Genomic DNA, 10,623 nt, shown 5'->3' on the forward strand with positions numbered 1-10,623 from the left:
AGCAGGGGGCTGTAAAGGCTAACTAAGGATTAGAAATATGAGAGCTGCTAAAATACCAGATATACTAAATAAAGCCTAGATCAGAAGAAGAGCGCTCCTGATTGTTGCTATAGAAGTATTTAGCTTCCTTCCATGAAAACAGAGAAGTCCCTTTGGATGACGGTGAAGCAGTTGGAAATAGTCTTTGCTGCATTTCAGGTACATTAGAAATTCTGTTTTAAGCTGCCTTCTTTCCAAAGGAATAGCAAACTAACTATTGTAAAAGGTCCACAGTTACAGGCAAAAGGCAATAATTAAGAGATAATACCTGAAGGAGACTCAAGCCATACCATAACCCATGGTGCTTTTTTTATTCCCTAACTCTTATTATTAATACAGACCTGAAAATGACATCTTTTGGAGTGATGCTCAGAACCGACAAGAAAAGACTTCACCTCCTCATGTGGTTTTTTTCCTACTTTTAGCTAAAATGTATCTTATTCCCTCTCCTAGGTTTCTGGTCCAGTTCAGACAAGACAAAGTGTGTGTGAAGTTCATACAAGGCAGCCAGAAAAACGGCAACATCCCAACTTGCAAGCGAAAAAACAATCGGCTTCTTGAAGTGGCTGTCCCTTAACTGCAGCTGGTGACCCTCCCTTTCACGGACTTGTTTCTTTGTAATAGTGCAATTTTAGTTGTTTGGTTTTGCTGGTTTTACCCCTTTCTAGAGCTGTTGATGGCTAATAGCTTTAGAAACCCTTGGCAAAACATTTGATCAATTGACTTTTTAATCTTTTTGTTCATGCCAGAGTTTTAACCCTCAAAATGCAGAGTTTTACCCTGTGAGGCATTTTTACCAGCTGGCACATATCTGTCATACACAAATCATTCCCTTTGTTTAGTGGTCATATTTTAGTGCAGCATACCGTAAACCCACATATTAATGATAAATTACTCATATTTCTTAGTCTAGAGATCGTCTTAACAGGAACTATACATGGCCTTAATGCTTGATGGCCACTTGTGCCCAGTGTCTTTTTATATCGACCTGTTCTGGTGTTCTGACGGGCTCCTCGCTTGCCACTGCTGGGGAGACCGGCAGAATGGAGACTGGCACACTAACTCCTATAGTTAACACTAGGACCTATGTAACTCAATCTTTTAGTCAATACAGCACAGGAACATCTAATTCTGCAAAACGGAAGGAATATATGATTATGCAAGCAGCTATATGCATAATTTTATAGTAAAAAATGCAGAAATTTTGAAACAGGATTTTTAATTAGGTCAGATGTTTTTAACGACTTTATACAGTAGAAATCAGTAAAACTAAAAAAAAGCTTGTTTCTAAGCTATACAGTTTGAGGCATATTTTCTGTTCTGCTTTTTTTTCTTCTAAATCATCAGTTAAGATTAGATCCTGAAAAATGCAATAGTATTCGCAACACAAGTAACTGCTAGGTATTTAAACAGTTAGTTATCAAGCGAAAGGTTTGAGCCTTTCTTTTAGATATTGGCATGTACAATGTGCAATAAAACGTACGTGACATTTTGTGAGAAATTATTTATAATACATTTTTGTGTGCAAGAGAGAAGATTGGTGCAGACTGCATAGGCAATGTAGGGGTTAAAATAGATTTGTGTTGTTCATTTGCAGTTTTTTAGAGTGTACACTACAGTTGTCAATTTGGGAAGAATACTTAGAATTAAAAAATCCTTAATTTGGGGGTCTGTATATAAATTGATATTACGGCAATAAAACTGTTCTAATTCTGTGCTGTTTGGTACTCCTATGTTATAACCATATTTTTGTACTCCAAACTATTTTATATAACTTGTGTGCCTGATGTAAATGTGTGCACAGAAAATACAATCAAGAGCTGCATTATAAACTTTCAGTGTAACTCATTGCACTTAATCTTTTATAAGCCAGAAGCATTAGTTGAAATCCTTAAGAGGAGAGATGCATTTTTAGATAGAAGTAACTACTCAAGTGAAGGGTTTGTTGGATGTGACTGTTTGATTTGTTGATGCAAGGACAGTTGAGAAAGCATTGTATTTTTGCAGTCTGATATAGGACAAATTAAGACCCTGGGTATCTGATGTGCAGTGCTGGAAGTCCAAGCATAAATAAAGGAAAGATAAAGAAAAGTTCAGAGTCTCATTACTCTCCCGGTGGTAAAGTGATGTAGTGCTCACGGCTGCAAAGGCTCCTCTGGGCGGTTCCACGTTAACATTGGCTCTCTGCGTTAAAACAGCATTTACTGCAATAGATGTTCTAGTGCTAATGGTTGTCGGTCTGAAAAAAACAGCTGGTTTGGGTTATACCACATTTTGCTTTGGGATTAAAGTAAATTATTTTGCTATGATTTGAATACAAAACAATTGTTTTAACTGGTTGCTTTAGTGTTGCTGTTAAAAATTCATGCACGCAACCTTGAAATGTGGGCGTAATCGAAAGATGTATTTCCCAAACTATGACAAAAAGTAGCCTCTTCCTTATGATCTGAGTTTGAACCCTTCTTTTAATAATTGAGTCAGGTTAATAGTTTAATAAAATTTAAATAATTTTACATGTATTGTAATTAGAGATGCTTACAAAGGAAATCTTAGTATCAATTTGTAATGCAAAATTAGGATACTTCAAAGGAATTATTCCATTGCCTTAAGAAGACAGCACATAATAACATGGCATTTAAAACTCTTAAATCCTGTATTAGAATTCCTGCTCGGTAAAGATTGGAGTGTTTGTAAACCTGTTTATTATCTTGAAAACCTTACAGTAAGAACCACAAGGAGCAAATTCTTAAAATGAATACAAAAGCAAGGAAAACAAACATTTGAAGTCTGATGTAATCCTGTAGTTGCTTGCAGGTAGGAAATGGGAGAGTTTAGATTAAGTATATCTGGATATTTGGCCCATTAAATTAGGATATTACAGGATAATGTTAGAATATTTGACCTATCCCAGACAGACCCAGTACACATCCCTTTTATTTTTTTGAGCTTTGCAGCAAGTCATGATAGCCATACCTGCAAAAGACTGGAAGAGAGACAAATTCCTCACTTTGATTTCTGGTGTTTCATTTCTTTTTCTGGACCTTTACAATTTTTACCTTGCATATTAGCTGGTACTTTGTGATAGTTACCATTTGACACTTAAATATTTCTCAATGTACAGAGCAAGTTTTGCTGAACGTGAATTATTTAGATATGCCTAGAGAGTCATGGTATCTTGATGTTTAGATTTAAGTATCTAGGATGTTGAAAATAAAAACTCAAGGTCACCTAGCTGGTTTTTTTTTTCCTTTCCTCTGTTTTCTTTTATAGCTGTCTGTCAAATGGAGTTGTAAAGAGAAGACTGTTCCTCCTATGGTGCTAACCTTACACATCCTTTTACCTGTAAATTTTAATTTGTCATCTGGAAGCTGGGCAAGGATCTTTAAAAAAAAATGACATTTGTTGCATGATACTTTCCAGAATCAAATAAAATTCTGTTCCTAGACCTATACTTTCTCTATATCTGTATCTTCCTTACTGCCATCAAATCTAAAAAGAGCAGGTGACTGGGTTTTCAGTTAAATGTAGAGAACACTGGTGTGTGACCTTGGAGAGAAATTTTTATTTTTGTACGTGATTCCTTAAGAGGCAGCATGTCTTCCTCAGTGATTCATAGTAATCTTTTTCAGTGCAGTTCGTCAGTGCAAGTCCTTTCCTCGACACAGTTTTCTCTGAAAATTCTGCAAACTCAACTTTCCTAACATTAGGATTCGGACCAATTCCCTAAGAACAGTATTAATAGCCAGATTAACCTGATTTTTAAAAAATGGCTTTGAGCCCCAAACCTATCATATTCCACATGTTTTGTCTTGTGGTCTTTTTCTCTCTTCTTATCCTTAACAAGTTTAAGTCTGATTTATGTATATTTTTGTTCATCGTACAAATTACGGAAGAAAGAAACTAAAATGTATAGCCAGAAAAGGCATCTTCAGTTTTAATCCAGGTTTGTTTTCATTGCCAAAATGAGAGCCTTTTTTCTAAAAAGTTCTGGCAAAAAAAATTGAAGAATTAATTCAAAATTTTTATATGAAATGAGGCAATTTCCCCCAGTCGGTGTGAATTTCACTGTTATTCTTGAGCTTTTAGATCCTTAATCTTGATGAACAATGTATTGTCCCTCTTCTGTAGGAAATGGTCGTGGTTATTTTGGAAGGTTGCACTGTAGTGTGATGGTGATGGGCAGGAGGGATATGCACATGTCTATGCTTCTTTGGACAGTAGAACTTCCCAACAAGCACGCATTTCAAAGACAGAACTGGAGGTGCTTAATGGGGATGCTGCCAACTTATAACAATAGAGGCAAGCATGAATTTTAAGTACTCTCTAGCATCACTAACAGATGAGTTCTGGCTTTCCTCCTGTCTAGCTCCCGTCCTTATTTGGAGTATTTTGTAGCTTACGCTGACATGTGACTGCAAGTGGGAGAAACAATTCTTTACCAGTGTTTGTAAAACCTCTCAAAGTGATCAGAATTCTCTGGATACTGCTTTTAATCATGTGGTTTAAAATAATTACATGTTATGTCACTGTCCCATGACCTTCCAGTTAAATGCAACTAAAGGCTGTTGGCATGTAGCACTATCTTGTAGCCATTCCAGCACAGTATTTGCCAATTTGCAGTACAGATCTCTCTGTCTGAAATTGAGCGATCTGTTCAGTAGTTTCAGGAGACTTAATTCAGGCAGTGGTATCCTCCCTCAAAGAGAACAGCATTCTCATGTCAGTCGTGGTTACAGTGAGACTTCCCATTATAGGACTAACTGCAGTGTTTCCTCCTAGAGATGTAGGTAAAGGGAGGTTTATCATATGAAAAAACCCACTTCATTGCCAGAGTTCGTTGGCAGAGCAGCACTTGCTTCTGCTGAAACATCACACGTATGAGCAGTCACTGCTTTAAGCACACACTATATATACGCTGCATAAAAAAGCCACGTTTGTTCTTGCAGGATAACCCTGACAGCGGTACTTGCTCATTCAGCGGTGCTGAATCTCTTGGTTCTTCCACACTTTTGAAGCGCAGTACACAGAGGATGGAGGATTGTGATGAATTTACGGTTGCTGTTAATTCCTGTAAAAATGCATTTACATAGGTTGGGGCAGATTTGCATTGGTCAGTCTCAAAAAATGAGCTGGAATGCAAAGAGGAAAAAAGTCCTCCTACGAATTTGTTGTTTTTAAGGAAACACTGTTTCATGTCTGGCTGTATTTGTCTACAATAAACTAGTGCTATTTAAAGGATCGGGGCTGTGAGAGGAATATTAACTTAATCTAGTTATCAGCTAGAACCAGTTCTGCTCCTGTTTCCTTGCGCACAAGGCCAAGTTGGGTGTTCAGCCTTTAACTTAAAATGAGAGTTAGGACAGTTTGAGGGGACTGCAGTTAACTGATTATGATCAAGTGATGAAATTGAGTCCTAAAAGATTTTTAGAAACAGATTCCCCCTCTCCTTCATCCTAGATTTTTAAGACGTTGACATCTGATTGTGAACTGACTAGGCAAAATTTTGAAGTATGAAGCACAAAAGGCTTTATACATGAATGAAAAGAAAATGTGAAGAATCTGTCTTCTTAATAATTCAACTGATTTCCAAGGCTGCGCCCTGTGCTTAATCCGAGGTAAGGATCTCTTTGCTGTATAATATTCTACTGTTCGTGATCTTTAATTATGGGGAAAAAAGAGGAAAAACTAAATACTCCTCTGGCCAGGGAGTCTTCTTCCCTGGAAACGTGGCAAAGTGCTGGGGATCTGCAGGGAGCCTTTCTGTACGAGTCTTTGCCCAGATCCCTGGGACTTCACTGCCCGGTCTCGCCTTCACCCTCTGAAACATCGAAGGCCTTTTAGGCTGCGCTGTAAAAGCGGGAGATGATGCTTTTTGCCACAGTGGTGATTTTTTTCTGGCTTGGCAACGTCCTTCCTGGACGTTCCAAATGCTTTCCCCCCCAGTATCTCAATGCTGGGTGGTCTCAGAGATGCTGGGTGCTGTTTCCCACTCTGGCTCTCATCACGTTCTGATTTCCTCCTGCCCCCATTCCCTCCTGCCTCCGACATTCTCTGCAGTGATAAAGGGAGGCATATGTCTCCAGGGTAAACAGCAATGTATTCTTTTAGGTTATTTTCTTCCATTATCTACCACTGCATCTCAGTACCTTGGTTTCAGCTGAACATACAGGAAGTGTTTTATTTCCCTTCTAACCAAGAGCTGTTTTTAATGAAAGATGCTTTGTTCCCTTTTGAGTTAACTTGGTAGCTGTATCAGTATCACCAGTGTTTCCCAAAACTGACAAAAAGCAAAACTGAAGCCTGAAACATGAAAAGCTGCTGTTGCTATGCGCTCTGTCTCTTCCTGTTAGAAGAGAAATCCACTTGAAGTGATGTTGTGATGAAGTCCCCGCTGGCTTGATTCACAGCACGCAGCCTTCAAGGTTGCTGTACATGCTTCTTGTAGCCTGAAAAAAGGAATCCATCAGAGTATGAAATAGGTAGTTTCAAACTGTGGTGCCAAAAGGAGGGAACTCATTTATATTGAGATGCAAAGGAGCGTTAAATAGCTGTGAATACACTTACATGTGTTTTTACTTGCCTGTATGCTGCTACAGCTATGGGAAGGGACCTTGGCGTAGGGACCTTGGCATAAGTTTAACCATGAAGACTCCAGCTGGAGGTGTTCAAAGCAATGCTGTCTGACCAAAATCACCATAAGCTATTGATTAACATTTAATAATAAAGTCTAAAAGTTGTGGATGAACTTGCACTGGAAGATCCTAAATGTTGATTGCATCCCAAACTTCTTAATATTATATGGGGATTTTAGCCTTGTGATGGCGGGTTCCTGAGTTTTCATGAGCTGTTCTGGGGATAATGCAAAAAATAATAAAGAATTTCAGCTATTTCTGATACAGTAAAAAGGCATTTGTTTTAAACCAACAGCAAACTCATTGCAACGTGAATGTAGGATTGTTTCCAGCTCACAGTCAGCCCATCACTAGCACAGAGATGTTCGCCCTGATGGTCCTTTATTTGAACACTGTATTTAGAAGGCGTTGCTGCATTGACATCACGGGATGTCCCACACGTGCTTGCCTCCTGAGCACCGCGGGGGCCGGGGATGTGGGTTCTGATCCTACCTGGGTGGGTTTCTCCTTTCTGTTGGGGCGCAGGTAGGGTTTCTCAGGGTAAAACAAACCGAAGAACAAACTGGAAAAGGAAGGGGGACTGCGAGAGCCAGATCCATGCTTCAAGCTTCAGTCCCATCTTCAGGCTCTTCTGTACAAAGGGGGCGAGGAAACCCTTTCTAAAGAGAGGAGAACGTCTTCTCCAGCTGCCAGACCCTGGGATGCCGTGGGTGGGGGCCAACATCTTCCTCCAGCCAGGGTGGAGCAAAGCCTGTTGTAGATTTGAACTGGTTTTGTGCTGCTGTGCTAATCCCGGTCCGTTGGTGTTATTTAGAGCCTTCCCTTGGTATGGCTTTCTCCTCGTGCTCGGTTTTGCACCACCAGACGTTCCCTTCTCTGGCGTTACCCTGGCACGTCTTACAGCCCCCTTTTGCCCGAGACCTCTCTGCCCAGCTCTGCCAGGGCTCGGTCGCGCTTGCGGGGGAACTTCTAGAAACTGGTGGGATGGATGTAAGGGGGAGCAGGAAATCTTTTCTGAAGGCAGACCAAATCAAAAGCAGGATATGGGTAAGAGGCATCTGGAAAAGGTGCTTGAGCTGCAAGGCATCAGGAGTTTGTTAGTGACAACTGAACGGCAGCCATATGCCTTGGGGTTTAGCCGCTTTGCATCTTCAGTCTCGAAGACCTGGGCTCCACAACCAGTGTCGGTCAAAATGGCAGCTGTCTTACTCGTGCTTCACAGGTAGCTTGTGAGGTTCAGCATGCGGCTTTTGGAGTTTGTCGTTGCTCAGTTCAATACCGACAACAACTTTAATCGGTGGGAAACGCATTTGCTGGGACGTGGCAGGGCAGCACTGAGGAAACGTTGCTCTCACCATGGCGCCTGGAAAGCTGCTTTTGGTGTCCTCAACCAGAGTGCGTGAACGTAGGTACTGCAAAGAAATGAAAGCGTGCACGGTGTGTGAACAGCCTCGGCCTGGCATGTCCAACTGGATGCAATTTCTCATCGTCTGAGGGATTTGGCCGCTTTGTTCCTTGGAGGTAGAGCCTGCTCTCTTGTGGAAGCCTTTATTCAGGTGTTTTTTTCTTTTTTTTTGACTTTCTTCGTTTTTGGGGATTCTTGCACTTACTGTGTGACATAAAGGTTGGTGTGGCTTTAAGGGTGTGTCTTTTTCCTCGTGAAAAAATGTAATTTTACACAGAGGGACAAATTTCCTCATTTTTAGGGTGTTTCTTTTAGAGTGAACTGATTAGTAATGGAGTTGAAAACAGTTCTCAGTATTGAAAAAAAAGAAACAAAATGGATCTTAGCAACTACAAACGAGACCTGTATTTGTAGCTGTTTCTTTCCTAAAAATGGCTGGAAAAGTAAAACCGAGGCCACGGTTTCACGTTTCAGCATGAGCTGAACCCGCGCGTTTCCTGCTGCCGCAGCAGCATGGTCTGGCCCTTCCTGCCCACGGCCCCTGCCCGCGGCTCCGGCCGTGCTGCCCTGACCCTGCGGTGAGCCGGGACCACGTGCTACAAGGGCCGAGAAGTCACCCCACGACAGGAGCTCCCTGGGGGGACGCGGTCCCCGCGCAGCCCCGTGGGGCTGGATGGGGTGATGGGACGTGGGGAGCTGTGACTCCAGCTCAGGCGTGATGCAAAACCACGTGCTGGGATAGCCGTTGTACTTTCTGCGGTCATAATGGGTTTCAAGGATTTCCTGAGCTCTCTTAAAAAACACTGTGTGCCAAAATCCCAGGTTTTCTAACTTAAGACAGACGAATGTCCCCGAATTTTTCCAGCTGTTCTTTGAGAACATATAAAGGAGAACAAGAAGTAGATACAGGTCCTGCTGCGATGTCACCGGCTCTTTACAAAGTGCAGTTCAAGATTTCTCTCTCCCCCGGTGCTGACTTTCTTGTTACAAACCAGGATTTGTATGGGACTTGGTTGGGGAGCGCTGGTAGCACCACAGCACATGTCCTAATGAGCACAGCTTTTGGAAGCCGCGTGGAGAAGCCAGACGTGCAAGGCAGAAGGTGGTGTGAATGCAGACTGCTGCATGATTGCACCACATCCGTGTGGATCATTCAGAGAAATTAAAGATGAACACAAAATTAATGACTGTGTGAAACCTTCACACCCCTCTAGCTGATGATAAAATTCTCATCAGCTCCGCGGGGGCCAGGACCTCTCCCCGCCCTCATGCAGGTTTCTGCGCAAACACCGAGCAGATCATTACAGAGCTTCCAGCTGGGATCATAATGTCATTTCCTCTGCTATTTGCCTGGATTCCTTTTTCGTATCTTCCCATTCCCTCCTCAGGCTTGCTGAAGAACTGCTTTGTGAATTTACAGTTTACCTGCCAGATAGCTCTGGTGAAAAGGTTTCCCCGGGTTGCTGGAGAAATCCATGCACTATATAGAGAGCTAGTACCTACAGCTGCTATGAAGCACGCGCCTCCTTTTTGGGTCTGCGGATGCGATATGCAGCGTGCACGCTTTGGCACGAGTCCTCACGCTGGCCCATCTGCAGGCCAAGAATCGCATCTCCCATCGTTAGGGGACGTGACGTATAAATCACTGCAGCTCGGCAGCGTGGGGAATGTGCTGCCAGCAGGCCCCGACCGCGCTCCTCTTCAAAGCAGGCGGTGTCCGCTCTCCCCGTGCGCTTACAGCAAATACAGAGTGACGATGGATTGTCAGGGCCTCTGAGCTTGGCTTCTTGAGCCCGCTTTCTACGCGTAGTCTGACAAGGGACATGAAGATGGAAGGAAGGAGAAGAAATGTGGGGAGGCAGCACAGTGCTGGCATGCTTTGAAAGCCGATTCCTTCGCTCCAGATGTTCTAAATCACATGTGGAGAAGTGTTTGTGGTCAGATGCTGCTTGAAGCCGATTGTTGATAGTCTCCTGGGATGGCTCGTGACAAATTGAATAATAAAAATGCTAAAAATAGCATAGTTATTCCCTGGAAAAGCAAAGTTCCCACAATCCAATGAGCTGGGAAAATTGTTGAACTTTCTTTGGACACAGCGTGCTCTTTTTTTGTGTGTGTGTTCTTCAACCTTCCGTGGGCCTCGGGGCTTTTTTCTTATGACCCTTCCTCCCTCTGCCAGCTCCGAGCAGCCACGTTTCCAGGCTCCCCAGCCCCAGCAGCAGCTGAACTGACCACTAGCCATCGACATGAACAGTCTCCCGCACTCCTTGAACCTCATAGTTTGTTCCCTGGTGTCGCTGGTTGTTGCGAGTTTGTCTTTGTAGAACTTTTTTTTTTTAAACTGTGGGGAAAGCTAGCTCACAAGACGCGTAGCGGCAACACCGAGATCTTTACCACAACAGCCCATCGTTGACAGCAGCAGTCCTCTACTGCCCATGCCTAGCCTACGCCACTGTTGATTTCTTTCCGACGTTGTCTCCTCGCGGCACCGCGAGGTGCGGTACTGACCTTCCCTCCTCAGTGCGTGGGCAACCGGGGGGCAACCAC

General features: G+C 42.7%; 1 protein-coding gene across 9 annotated transcripts in view; it reads left to right on the top strand.

Moving 5' to 3' along the window:
• Positions 1-3,488, top strand: part of MYO1B (myosin IB) — a 125,039-nt gene extending 121,551 nt beyond the window's left edge. For all 9 annotated transcript variants that reach the window (XM_041124119.1, XM_030016837.2, XM_041124122.1 and 6 more), the window contains one exon: positions 493-3,488. In XM_041124119.1, the coding sequence (XP_040980053.1) occupies positions 493-616 (124 nt within the window). In that variant the 3' untranslated portion in view covers positions 617-3,488. The remainder of the gene's footprint in view (positions 1-492) is intronic.
• The last annotated feature ends 7,135 nt before the right edge of the window (positions 3,489-10,623 follow it).

Source organism: Aquila chrysaetos, chromosome 6 (genome assembly GCF_900496995.4).
Source record: "Aquila chrysaetos chrysaetos chromosome 6, bAquChr1.4, whole genome shotgun sequence".
NCBI classification, from domain to species: domain Eukaryota; kingdom Metazoa; phylum Chordata; class Aves; order Accipitriformes; family Accipitridae; genus Aquila; species Aquila chrysaetos.